Source organism: Netta rufina (assembly GCF_964035555.1).
Source record: "Netta rufina genome assembly, chromosome: 2".
NCBI classification, from domain to species: Eukaryota; Metazoa; Chordata; class Aves; order Anseriformes; family Anatidae; genus Netta; species Netta rufina.
In genome coordinates, this window is record NC_140124.1 from 9,751,442 (window position 1) to 9,765,763 (window position 14,322).

Below are 14,322 nucleotides of genomic sequence, written 5' to 3' on the forward strand. Positions count from 1 at the left end.
ACCACTATTCTCCCCAGAGAAACGGCAAAAAAGGTCACTCCAAGAAATTCAAACAATTTTCCTGCTGGAAGGGCACGATTTTAATTACAGATACTATTAATTAGAGCTGTCACTAGGAAGATTGTCCTGTTAATTATCACAAATTCAGTTTCAAGTGTGATTTTGGAACCTGGAGGGCTTTTTTTTTTGAAATTAAGAATTCTTGTATTTATGTTTAATGAAAAAAAAAGACTACCTATTACTTGTGTGGTTTGAATAAGTCAACAGCATGTTCCCTATTAAAAACAAAATTATTTATAGCCAAGGTCTCCTCGGCCAACAAAACTAACCTGACAAACTGCTGGTTTATTCACACTTTGTCCTGTAGGACACTCCATTTTTCCCCTGGAAACGCCTTTGATCTACCTCTCTTTTGCTTTGGAAGTCATTAAATTGAAAGATTTAAAGGAGATTTGTAGATGAAAGTAGATTTGAAGATTTAAAGTAATTTAAAGATTTTTATTTTATTTTTTTTTTTACAGTAAGCATTCCATTTAAACTGAAAAGCAAAGCCATTCCTGAGAATGCTAATTGTTATGGAAACATTTGTATTTACCATTCATTACTAAAACCTCCCTGAACTATGGAGAGGCACTGAACATGCTCAATTTTGACCCAGGAGAGGTCCAGAGAGACACAAACTTTGCAAGGAAATAGGAGTTTCCTCCCGTATAGACTCCCTGCTGCCGATTTGAATCCATCTGAGCCCCGGAATACCGAAAGGCCATAAGGTCTGATGCTGAGCAGGGCAAGAAGGTAAAACAAAACTTGACGGAAAAGTGCCATTAGCGGGACCCTATCGGTGCAGAGCAGACACGGATACTCCAGCAACGATGTTTACACATTCTCAAATTCTTTTTCTAGCCACGCTCCAAATATTTTGGGAAAGCAGATCAGGGCTGCATGGCACAGGACCACAACACATGCACCACCTCACCACTGCACACACCAGACCTGTACCAGTACCTAAAGCAAACTTCAGGAAGCTGCAGCCTCTCTCTCCACCCCATACTTTTGAAAGTGAAAGAGAAACCCTGAGGTTCCTGATTTATTTCAGCAAACCTCAGCGCAGCGCTCCCGCACTACCGGGGACACAGCTGCTACCATTGTTCTCCTGGAAACAGCCCCGCTTTACCTCCCCATCTATCAGCATTAGGTTTCATTTTATCTGAATAATGGCAGAAGGTGGCAACAGATCGGGTCAAAGGCTCTTTTCATATCAGACCCTGAAGAAGTCGATTACTCAAAAAGAGAGACATCTTCAGATAACCGTGCAATCCATTCCTCATAAACGGTAAAGATTTTTCGTTATTAATAGTGGCAGGGGTGACAGATTATGGATATTAATGTTATTTTTTTCAGAGAATTCCAGTGGCAAGGGATTTTTTTTCTTTTTTTTTTTTCCCCCTTTTAATGTTTCTAATTAGCCACAAATTTACAGCAACCACCAGAATAGCCGAGATTAATCCCCGGCAGTAAGAAGCCGGTCCGGTGAATCTATGAGGATATTCATGGAAGAAAGGGGGGGGGGGGGGGGGGGCAGCGTGGAAAACAAAACAAGCCCGACCGAGAGAGGGGTCCGGGGAGGAGGAGGAGAAGGAGGAAGAGGAGAAAGGCTGCTGCTTACCTGATAAGCAGCGGTGGCGTCGGAGCCGGCGTCTGCCCCCAGGGCCGAGAGCTTCTCCTTGAGGCGGTGGTGGGCGCGGTGCCGGAGGCAGTAGACGACCCCCGACGCCGCCAGGACCCCGGCGATGCAAGCGAGGGAGAGGAGGGTGAGGAGGAAGAACTTGGCGGACTCTGCCTCTTCCCCGCGCTGTGGGAGCGGCGGGACGTGGCTCTTCTGCAGGGGAGGAGAGAGAGGCAGCGCCTGAGTGGCGAGGAGGGCGAGGGGGGACCCGTCGGGGGAAGCCCCCGGCAGCGCCAACTTTCCGCCGGGGATGGAGCCGAGGGGACGGGCAGGGACAGCATCGCTCGTCCTTCCCCCCTCTTGTCCCCTCCCGTCCCCTCCCGCGGTATTTAAGCAGCGACAAGCGACAGGGGGGGCGCATTGGATGCGCGCAAAGCCCGCAGCCCCAGGTCCCCCCCCCACCAGCCCCACAGAGGGGGCAACGAAGGAAAATCAGATTTTTTTTTTTTTTTTTCCTACAGTGAAAAATAAAACACGAAAACACACACAATAAAAATAGTAGGTGGCGGTCCTTCCTTTTGTCTGGTGTAGAAGGAAAGGATTGAAAAAAAAGCCCGATAGTTCCAAACTCCTCCGGATTACTATTATTTTTTTTGCAGCAATAGGAGAGGATCCTTCTCGTGCATTTCACTTGTCTCCATGCGCTAAAAAGTTGTACGATAATTTCCCCTCATTAGCTTCATTATAAGCTATATTAGCAACAATTAAAAACGCAACATGAAAATGAAAAGACCAGGCGCGCAAATTGCAGCAAGACTCATTTGGCCCGCGTTCCCCCTCTCACAATTACCGGGGAAATGAATTGAAAAGCACGCCCCTGCCTCAGTCCTGGTTGCTACAAGATGAGAACAATTAGCAAACTCCTTTCCACCACCTCATTTCGCGTGGTAACAAAATGGATTTTTCCCCATGAATGCCTAGCCGGCCTATTCATTATCTCTCCTCTATTAGTAATTTTCTGCTCCGCATTCAGCTAGCCAGCTCTTAATTTCCTCCTGTCTTGCAGTGTACACAGTGGCTCTTATGTCAGGCCCGGTCCATTTTTATCTTGTAATCATAAAGGCCACCAAAGCAATTATCGCCGGTCTTGACTGTAAAAGCTTGTCATTAATTAGCCTCCTTGCCTTCAGTGCCGCGGATTAGCCGGGGCTGAGGCTGAGTTAATGGCAATGCGGGGTTCACGCAGCCCTCCCGGCTTTTCCTCGCTGCCCGAGCCCAGCGCAGGAGGGCGGCCGCCTTCGGCAGCCCCCGGGCGGCGGGGGGCGGGAGCGGGGCTCGACGGGGCGAGGCGAGGCTCTGCGCAGCCCCCCCCCCAAAGCCCGGATCCACCGCCTCCCCGCCCTCCCTCCCCACCCCGTAACGGCCCCTCCTCCAAATCCCAACAGCCTCCAGGAGGATGGGGCTGCCCCCCCCCCGGCTTTTCCCCATCCTCTGTCGTCCCCGTCCCGCGGGGCTCCAGGGTATCGGGGCACCTCCTTGTGTGCCCCCCCCCCTTTCTACTATGACCGGCACCTGCCCCGGCTCCCCGGCCCCGGGTGGGGGAAAAGGGGGCTCGCAAACAGCCGGGGCGGGGGGGCACCACCGACGGCAGCAGCCGCCGCTTTCGGCCCCGGGGGCCCGGGGAGGTGAAGGGCCGCCGCGCTTTGCCATTAGCATTTCGGTGAAAGGCCGCCGTCCCCTCGGGGCCAGGGGTCGCGATCTGCATCTCAATAGGCAGCCCCCGCAAAAAAAAAAAAAAAAAGTGCCGGAGACCCCCCCGCCCCATCGACGGCTGCGCCCCGGGACGTTAATCCGCCTCGGCGCTGTGTTTGGCCTCCCATCAGCGAGGCGGGGGGATGCTGACCCCCAGCCCGGGCCCCCCGCGGTGCCCACGACCCCTTCAGACCCCCCCTTTACCCTCCCCTACGCCCCCAGCCCCGGGGGCGCGCCCCACCTTCCCCCTCCGGGCCGCTCCATCCCCGCTCCCCGGAGCAGGGACGGTGAGGAAGAGGCTGGGGGACACCGCTCGCGGCTCCCCCCTTCCTCTGCTCGCCCCACGGCGATTTTTCACGATTCTCCTTCCCCCGTCGCCGTGTGAGAACGAGCCTCGCAAACGCCAAGGGGTGGAAAGGGCTGCACGAGGGAAACAATGCGAAGGACGGGAGCAAAGTGCTGTCAAGCGCCCTGGGTAAACACAGGGGAGAGAAAGAGCGTGCTTCGCCTTCTCCTGCCGTAGTTATAGTGACCCGGGATGCTGCTCGCCAGCTCGGCCACGCACTTTTTCCCCGCAGAGCCGGGCTGCGGGAAGAGGCTGGCCCCGGGACAAAGGCGCTGGTGGAGATCCGCACGGCCCCAGAGCCCCGCTGGGAGCCAGAAGCTGGGGAAAGAGCTCGAAACCTGCCCATGGGGGAAGGCTGCAGGGGGGTCTTTAGCCTCGTTCACACAACGTCGGGAGGCATTTTCCACGGGGAGCCCACGTAGCCGTGTCCCTAGTGCCGGGCATCGGGCTGCCGAGGCAGGCAAAGGCTTGCAAAAATAAAAATTAATAATAATACTATATAAAAAAAAAATAAATCACGTTTGGGGGATTGGGGCAGCAGCCCCCTCATCACCGCCCCGTCGGGGGCTCGGCCGCGGGGCTCCCTGCCCTGCTCCCCGCTGCCGTCGGGGCGCGGAGGTTCCCCCTCTCCCCTCCCTGCTGCCGAGGGTCGGTGTTTAGGGTCACACACACACATACACGGGGATCGGGGCAGCCCTGCTCCCCGATCCCGCTCCGCCGTCGGGTCCTGCTCCGGCACCGGGCGTGGGGCTGCAGCGACGCCCGGCCCCCCCCCCGCGACGGGTCCCGGCAGGAGAAACGGCCCCCACTGCTCCCAGGTCAGCCCGATAAACCCGCTGCCCCCTCACCCGGCTTGTGTCCGACCAAGCATCAAAGTCTGAAAGGGGTAAAAACGAACCGAGGCGGCTCGCTGCAAGCTCCCTCCCTCCGTCCCTCCCTCCCCCTCCCAGGCAGGAGCAGAGATTTCCCCACCTCGCCTGAACCTCGGGTTCCTCCCTGCAATAAGGCCCCAGCCTGAAACGGAGCCCAGGGTTAATTAGAGGCGTCCTGTCAGACTTGACTCGAAATTGAAAGAAAAATGTTTAAATATTTATGAATTTGACATTTACAGTCGGATGTCTTTTAAGGCAGAACACCTCTCCCTGCGCTCGTCCAGGCTGCCATGGTGTGTGTGCCTGGGGTGGAAGGGGAACAATAGCTGTTGCATAACAAGAAAAACAAATCACCTTTTTTTTCTTCCCCCTAAGGCTTAACAAATAAATAGACCACATAAATTACATGTAATTAAATATTAAACCCAGCTCCATGTAGCTATGCGTTTTCTCAACTTTATGTAACAGCATATATTGACATCCCCCTGAAAGATTGCCTTTTTGGAAAAATGGGTAGCACCACAGAGTCCCAGGGAAGGGAAAACAGCTAATTCCTAATCGGGTGGCTTAGGAAGTGACTCTGAATACGCAGGCTTTGGAGATTCAGCCAGGCTTTGCTTCTTTTCAAACAGCCCGGTCCACGCTGAAATGCTCGAAGGCAAAGCTTCGCCCTGCCTCAGCCCAACATCACACCTACCACTTCCACCCAACAGTGCTTGCTTGAGCTACACCGCTCCTCTGAGGTTGTTCTGTTGTTGCTGTTGTTCAAGAGGGGAAAAAAAATGCATGGGATCTGATCTCACGGAGGCTTTCCCGGTCCCTTGACAGAACGCGCTTGATGCACACCAAAAAGTGCATCAGTAAATAGAAGCAGCCGTGCCGCTGGAGCCACAAATCACTGCTCTAATCAAAGAGCAGCGTCCCGATCCGCGGTGTCATCCCGTGATGCAGCACAACAGCCGACATTTCAAACAAATTCCAGGCAAATGTCAGTAAATATTTAATGCACGCTTTCATGTAAATAAGTTCTCACACCTATGTTGGAAAGTGTGGAGGAAACACACTTTGTAAGAGCTCCCGTGCAGTGATGTGGAAGCTCACCTTCCAGATGCCTCAGCAGAATTACACTTCGTTATCTCCTCTAGGTCACAGGGCCTGATTCTGGTCCTTGCCAAAACAAAACTCTAACTGAAGTTGAGGTTTTATTCCCCTTTGTAAATTTAAAAGGGTATTTCTGAGTCAAAGCCCATCTTGCCAGTTACTGCGCCCAACCTTTCTTCCAGTTAGTAAAGGAAAAATCACTACGATTCATTTAGAAATAACCCGATGGTATATTTTTAGGATTTTTTGCATAGCTTGATTTTTACATTGATATTAGACAGTTTAGTTTCTGAGCAATAATAAAAAAAATGGATTTCTTAGTAAACATGGGCAAAAAGAGGAACTTCAGAATATGATTTGTTTCAAAATATTAGAACGTTAAAAAACTCGAGAGGTGCTATTTTTAATTTGGAACTCACTATAGAATCTAATAAATGAGAGAAGTGAGGCGGAAATAATCATGTATTAATTCTGTGCATTACAAAATCTTTTCAGAAGCTATTATCAGAGCAAGAGGCATTGTGGTTTGGATTCAGGGTGGGAGAAATCCTTTGTGCAACTGAAAGCTATTGTTCCTCTGTGCAGATGAAATTGTACTTGCAAATCTGCCATTCAAGGAGGGAAAAAAGTGCCTAGGCAGAAGAAAAGAATTCTACAAGAAAATCGTTTTTCTTGAAAATAAACTTCAGTAAAATAAGTTTTAGTTCACCATTTTTATTTTTTTTTTCTAAAAGGACCCTTTGCCAAGTCTCGGCCACTGGTATTAGAAGGATGTGTGTGTTATTTCCTTAATACAGAAAACATGAAGAAAGGGATGTGTGTGGGTGTGTATGGATGTACATACAACATGTATTCATATATACCCGTTTTGGCTGCTTGCTGAAATAAATCTAAACTTAAATTCACTTCTAGCAAATTCCCGCTACGAGGTTACTGGGGATAGAGGTTGGGATGCACTGTGCTGCCTAAGTTTTGATAGGTTACTGGAAAACCCGAGAAACACTTTACATCAGGACAAACCTGGCTACCCCCATCTGTCCTCAGGAAGCCTACAGGCAGGATATTCCTTCAGTAAAATAGGAATGCAAAAAGAAGGGAGAGGAAAGCAGCACTTCCATCAGTCTTGGTCCCTGCTTCTCCTCGCCTGCCTTACACTCCCCCTTGGGTCAGTGTGGGGCAGCAGGGCCTGGGGGTGCTCATCTCAAGAGCACACTGGGATTTTGAGGGTCAGCACTGTGCGTCCGAGCTACATGGTCCAGGCTACTTGTTGGTGTTTTAAGGCATGATTTTTAGAGTTAGTATGGGGTTTCTGGGGCTGCTGTCCTCTGCCTCCCTCTTCACCCCTCCCCAGAAAGCTCGCCTGATGCCAGGATCACTTTCAGCAGATGTCAGTTTGTCACCTGAAATGAGGTCAATTTAAGGCTTTCACTTGGGAGGGTGAAATCGGACGGGAAGGTACTTTTTGCATCTTCCAGGGGTCGGGAAGATTAGACAAATCGACCAACACAAAAGGCAGATGGGTTTCTGGGAACTGCAGCTTATTCAAATCGCTGAGAAAGGTCACTGCAAGAGCCACAGATCTATTCATCTGTAGGGGTACAATGATCTTTCCGCAACCTTCAACACCACAAAGCACTCTGGAGCATCTCTATACCTTTTAGTAGGATTAATACCACGAACAATGACTGAATACAATCAAGAATTCAGCGAGTTCAAAGATCCATTGCTCAGTGGTAGATATTTTCCTCTGGCTTCCTAAAGGCAAACAGAAGTGAAGTTTCTGGTTAGAGTTACAAGAAACGATAGCCATTGTCCTGAATCCCACTACAAGGTGATGATGAAATGCCAAAATATCCGAGAGCCCCAAAGAAGTTTGTGGTGTGGAAGGCACACGGCTACGAAAGAGGAAAATCAGAGAGCTTCAAGACTTTCCTGAGGATCGAGTCGGGATTTAGGCAAAGCACCGCATGAGAGCCTACAGCATCACTGAGACACCGGGGATAACGCACGGCTCAGGGAACCGGACGGCCACATCCTTGCCCGCGGAGGAGGTAGGTGAGACAGAGATGCTGGAGCACAGCCCGTCCTGCCCGAAGCCGCACAGCGCCTCTGGGGTGGCAGCAAGAAGAGAAGGCACCACGGTGGAGAAACTTCCATTCCCAGCCCTAGGGGCTCAGCAGCGGTTACGGGTAAGCGGAGGAAGGGGAGCACCGGGAAGCAGATTTCCTCCTTGGCCCCGAGTGAAACATAAACAGAGGGACAGAGCAAGTCCAAGCCACAAAGTGTCAGAGCCCAAGCGCCAAGAGGACGGCCAGCCAGAGCTGAGCGTAACCAAGCGTCTTCAGCAAGAGCAACCCAAGCCGCTGTGCCAGCGCTGACCTCATGCTGATGCTGAAGGCACATCCAGAATTTCGGGATTAGATAAAGCGCCCTCAAAGCCCAGTGCCAGCGGACGAGCCGCCCCTCGGAATCACGTCGGGAGAACGAGAGGCCCCCCCGCGGCCGCCCCGTCTCACCGGGACCGGGCTGGGGCTCCGGAGACGGCCTCCGAGCCCCCCCCTCCCCGGGCCTAGAGGGGGTCCGGGGGGGAAGGCAGCGTCCCGGCCCCGCCGGGTGGCCCCTGCCCGCCCCTCGACGGTTTGATGCCCCCCACCCGGGTACCGCTCGGCCGGAGGCGTCCGGGTTTTGGGGTCCGGGAGGAGGCTTCGGGGGGGTCCAGGAGGAGGTTGCGGGGGGGAGCGGGGGAGGGGGGCGGGCGCTGAGCGGGCTCCGCACCGCGGGCCCCCGACCCGATGCGACCCGACCCGACGGGGCGGCCGGCCGTTCCCCTTGCGCCCCCCCATCCTTCCCCCTCCTCCACGCCCCCCCCCGCTCCCAAACCTCTCTCCCCCTCACCTCTCCCCCCCCACCCCCCCTTTAGCACCGCATTTACCTTGCTGCCATGGCGCTGCGACCCACGGCTCCTCCCTCGGAGGGCTCGGCGCACCTCAGCGGGCTCCAGCAATCCTCCTCCGGTGCCAAAACTTCCCCCTTTCCCCCTCCCTCTCCCCTTCCCCTCTCCCCTCCTCGGCGGAGACAAAGGCGGCGGCAGGCACAGGCGCTCCCCGGGCGGTGGCGGGGGCCGGCCGGGGGGAACCGGCGGTCCCGGGCGGCCCCGGGGGGCGCGGGCGGAGGATGCCGGCGCGCCCCGGCTCTGCCCTCCTTATATCGGGCGGCTCGCAGCCCCTGCCGGCTGCCGCACATGGCCCATCCACCGGTTGCTATAGCGATGCCTCCCCTCCACATGTTGCTGGCAGCAATTGGCTAAGGAGGTCTGGGCTGTTCAGAAAGCCTTCGCCGGAGTGAGGCGATGAATGGACACGGGCTGTGTCACTCATTTGGAAAAGCTGGTTGGGGTTTCTGTTGTGGATGCGGGATTTTTTTTTTTTCCCCCTACGTGTTGTCCCCCCTCCCATCTTTTTTTTTTTTTTTTTTTTTTTTTGGGTGTCACTCTTGCAAGATGGAAGCGGGGCTAGAACAATGACGGAGGAGCCAAAAATAAATAAATAAATAAAATCAAAGAATCAAAGCAGGACAGCAAGGAAAACCCAAAGATCATTTGCATGACAATACAGGAAAAAAAAATCCCGCAACGTTTCTTCCTGCAAAGACTTTCCTCCATTAAAAAAATAATAAATAAAATAATTAAAAAAAAATCACAGTAAGGAGGAAAGGAGGTGCAAACTTTTTCCCCTCCCGCCCAGGCTCCCCAAAGAGCCCGCCGAAGGAGCGGGGAGAAATCACGGCAGGGACTCGGCGAGCGGGGCCGCTCTGTGCCCGGCGCTGCACACGCGGGGCCGCGCTCACGGCGCTTTCCGCGCAGGTGCCAGGGCAGCACCACCCCCCAGAAGGAAACCGACCCCCCCCGGTCCTGCCCGTCCCCCCCAGATTGTAGCACGACGCCTCCAAGCACGCTGCGGGGGCGCCCCCGAAGCATCCCCGGCTGCGGGAGCGGGACGAGGGAGAAGGAGTGGGGGGCTGCTGGGTGCAAGGACAAGCCCTTGGGAGGCTCCTTTAGCACCCCCCCATCCCGTGAATCCCCCCCCGCTCCCCATTGTTTCCCCTTGCCACGACAGCTGGAGGTGGCTGGCAGGGCACAGCCGGCATTCCGCTGTCCGCGGGCGGGGAGGTCCCCTTCCCCTTCCCCTTCCCCTTCCCCTTCCCCTTCCCCTTCCCCTTCCCCTTCCCCTTCCCCTTCCCCTTCCCCTTCCCCTTCCCCTTCCCCTTCCCCTTCCCCTTCCCCTTCCCCTCCCAAGCTCCCCGGACTGAGGGGCAGCAGTCCCTGCACTCCTCACCCTCCTAAGCTGAGAGAGCCCCAAATCACTGGAGGATCTGGGAGGGGAGCTGCCACCTCCCACCCCGAGGTCCCCCCTTCCCGTCAGGACACAGCCGAGAGGGCTTTGTGCCTTCTTGGCGGCCTTTTTATGGCTTCCCTGGTGACACTGCAGCAACCCCGTGGGTAGCTTTCCCTTTTCTCCCTTTTTTTCCCTATTCATTTTTTTTTCCCCTTCCCCAGTGATACTCCCCCCACTGCCCCTGTGAGGACAAGGGGCCTGTCCTGATAGCCATGGCGAGGTGGCCCCAGAGAGTCCACCCTGCCCCGGCGTGACACTTAACCCTAGAGGACAGCACAGAAAATGGCATCACCATTGGCTTTATGGGGTCGTTCTACCACACTCCAAGAGTGAGGAGTTGTTGTGCCATAGGCTCAGCCCTGAAAACCACGCTTGGACCCTTCCCGTTTCAGATTTAGGATGATGCTCTTTGCATCAGCAAAACATGAGTTTTGACAACAGAGTTTTGGGGGAGAACAGGTACTCCTGGCGCTCCTACCCAGCTTCTGCTCACAAAAATCCTTTAGCCTCCCCCCAGATTAATGCAAACTTGGCTTCTCCAAACATTTAATCAGCTCCATTTTCAGTGCACGGTACCAACTTATTACTTTGTCAGTCTGTCAGCCTGATAGCACTGCTCTTCTTCCAACATCATCCTGCCCCAGGAAGAGATGCAGCATACATAATTTGCTCACTAACCTGTATTACTTAAGTTGAAAGACAAATGAACCCGCCAAGACATTTCATTAAAAGGACACGTGTGTTTGCATATTGATCCTTTTAATGAACTGTCTAAAACTGATAAATACTTCCATTAGCTTTGTAGTTTATATTTCTTATTTACAAATATTGCAATTATCATTTCCTGGGCAAATATTGCATCTTCCCAGAACTGTCTGGGGACAAACTGCTTGCACAGGAAATAGACTGGCCAAAAGACTTGAGAGACAGCAAAATACTACTTAAAATGCACTTTTTTTTTTTTTTTTTTTTTTTCAAACAGTGAAATTTTGAGGAATTTCAAGTGAAATTTAAAATACTTTTCATTTTCATGTACTTTTCATTACTGTCATCACTTGCTAAATACAACATTTGAAAGGATGGCAAATATATTTGAGAGTAAAATCACAGGGAAGAAATTATTTTAACAGATTAGTTAATGTGCTATTCATTAAAACCTAGGATGTGTTGCCAGTTAGAAATAATTTTGAATATTTTACTAATTTAAAACTTCTAAAATGTTTTTAAAGTCCTCATAGAACTGCTACTCACAGCCCTCATTTGTGAATCAGCTTACTGGTACTTGATAACAACTCATTTTCCATTGAATAACATACATTTAGGCGATCTAAGTACATCTTTTCATATGATTTAATGCATTTGTAAATGGAAAACAAAAACCCTGATATCAGCACCGTTTCAGTAAAGAATTTCTACAATTTTTCATGCTTTTTTTTTTCTTTGGAAAATACTTGAAATCAAAACTAAAAATGACTTTGAGACACTTTGTCTGTTTTCAGCACATCTAAATTACCGGTGTTTTGAAGATTCAGAGCAACATTCATCCAAAATAAAGAGCTGCATTTGAACTATGCCTAAACTCAAATTTTTCTAGAACTTACTATTTGAATGGGAATGATTCGGCAACATAATTCCAGTTTGAACAGAACAAACCTCTTCTCTGAGAACGAGCAATATCTGTTTGGACTTCCTAAAAGTCTGTCCTTCATAACTGGATACTAAAAACCACTCTGACCTTTTTCCTGGATTTCTCACTAATTTTCTCTCAGAAATCTGCCTGCAATTCCTTATTTTCAGTTACATCTTTCTGCAAATGCATACATACTGTACAGCATGAAATAGATTTTCACTTTTAAAGGATGTGTGGTAAAGCTAAAACACTATTTAATCAGATTTTTTGTTTTGTTATTTTCTTGCTGAAAAGTTTTACCTAACATCCCTTGCAGCCCTGCTATTTAAATACCAATCCAAGAACGTTGCAGAGGATTTTCCACAGATTTTTCTGTCCACAAGGATCTTAAAATCAAAGTTGAATTTCCTTCACTCTTATGAAGAAAAATATTTTCCAAATATTCACTTCCTAAACACAGGTTTTTAAATTAACTTAACTTTGGGAACCCATGTATTAAGGAAGAGAGAGGGCTCCTGTGCCAAGGAAACACCACACCTTTCTTATAAACAAAACCAACATCTAGGACCACAATTTGAAAATGGACCTAGTAGTATTATAACCTCTAAACTTCACTGAGTTTTCTGTCTTATCTTCTCATGCTCATCTATGAAGATCAACACCAGCCACTTTCTACTTCCAAGCAAATTCTAGAGCTCTTAGCTTTATTAAGAAAATGATTTCATTCTGGCTAAGATTTGAATCTAATTAATGTCTTGCATTTTTAAAATGATCAACTAAATTTAAGCTGCATACAATTCTTCAGAGACAGCTTAAAATATTAATTACATAAAGAGTGCATTTTCCATTTATTTTAATTACATTAATACAGTTTCAATAAGTAAAATAGTTCTATGCTTTATCAAATCAAACAAACTTGAATGTAAATTTTTCTATTGATCATTTCTCTGTTCACACTGGCCCTTTTGACTTTTATTTTTAAACAGGAAAGTGATGCAGAAATGTTTTAGGGTTCCTGTTTGTGAAATGAGGTCCAACTTTCTAAGGAGATCAACTAAGCCCTTTAGTTGGTTGATACAATCCTATAAAAGTGTCACTCTAATAAGGTATTGCTTGTAGAGATAATCAGTGATTAAAAAAAAAAAAAAAAAAAGGATACCTCGATACCTTTATATACATTTTTAAACAGAATAAGATTTTGTTTTATTACACTTTTCCAAGCTAAGAAAAAAAACAGATCCTTGTGATCCATTTGTCTGCTACAGATAGTGATCCACAGACAAAACATCACAAAGTAAGTAGATGAACTGAATTGTGAATTTTCAATTAAATTAAAGTTGGAATGTTTTAGATTTGCAGGTGAACCTCTTTCTCGAGATAAACCACAGGACAAGATGGAGGCAGCCTTATTAGTAGTTAGATCAAAAAAAAAAAAGTGTCATTCTACATAATTCAGTAATAATTCTATCCTTCAAATATTTGAGCAGCAGCAGCAGTTGAAGGAAAACTAAATATTGGAGAAAAAGTTTCAAAATACCTGGGGAGTTACAGCAGGTGTTTTGAAACATGTCCTTCATCTATTTCAGAACAGTTTGCGTCCCTTTGTAATTCAGGGCCCAATCCTGCCAAACCCAGTCTGAGAGCTTCTTTATAAATCAACAGTACTAATCAGAATAGCAACTGGAACACAATACTAAATGTTTTGGGGGTCAGGCTTTGTGTAAATCAATATTTCACCAAAATGCTTGCAATACTGAAACCCTAATTGCATTATGATAAGGTTTATATTCAGAGAATATAAAAATATTAATTGAAGTTTTAACATGAGAGATTAAATACTGTCATTATGAAAGCCTGATTAAGAAGCTTCTATAAAAATGCCAACTCAAAACCTGCTTAATGGTAAAACATTATGGGAAATGCATGTTTTTATACAGGGATCTTGTTGTAACTAAACGTGGCAATGCTGAACTTTACGCATCAGCACTATACATGCCAAGAATTCGGAGAACTGTTAGGTATCATTTTTTTCTTCTGTAACATAAGCAGATTAGTTTTGTTAAAGTGCTATTTTAATATTGTAGTCAAAAGGATATTTATTTTCTCTTTCCTGAGATGAAAACAAACTAGCACCTTTTACATGAGAAAAAGTATTTCCAGAATAGTAGCCACTGCTGCAAATCCATATGAGATCTGAAATCAAGACGTGTTTTTTTCTGCCTTTGACACAAATATTGCTCTATCTTATCTTCTAATACTGATAGCCTCAGGACAAATACAGATTATGTTAGAAAATTGTTCTTCATTATATTGATCGAAAATCACCTCCAACCTGCCTGAATCTAATGTAAGAACATTTTTATTAGTTTTAAATTGTTTACATTATAAATTTAAAATAACTAAATGTTTTTATAAATAGTTTAAAGTTCTAAAGCAGATGTTTTTCGAAGTTTTTATGTGTTTCATGTACTCCCATTGAGTTTCTTTTTGCACTGACCTTCCCTTTCTGCATGCAGAAAAAGACCATATTTGTAGAAAACATGGCAATGCCTTTCATGAGA

The 14,322-nt window shown here is 48.5% G+C and overlaps 1 protein-coding gene across 1 annotated transcript in view; it reads right to left on the reverse strand.

Moving 5' to 3' along the window:
- Positions 1-14,322, reverse strand: part of PTPRN2 (protein tyrosine phosphatase receptor type N2) — a gene marked incomplete at both ends in the record, with an annotated part of 643,308 nt that overhangs the window by 99,014 nt on the left and 529,972 nt on the right. The window contains one exon of the mRNA XM_084281525.1: positions 1,667-1,879. Within this exon, the coding sequence (XP_084137651.1) occupies positions 1,667-1,879 (213 nt within the window). The remainder of the gene's footprint in view (positions 1-1,666; positions 1,880-14,322) is intronic.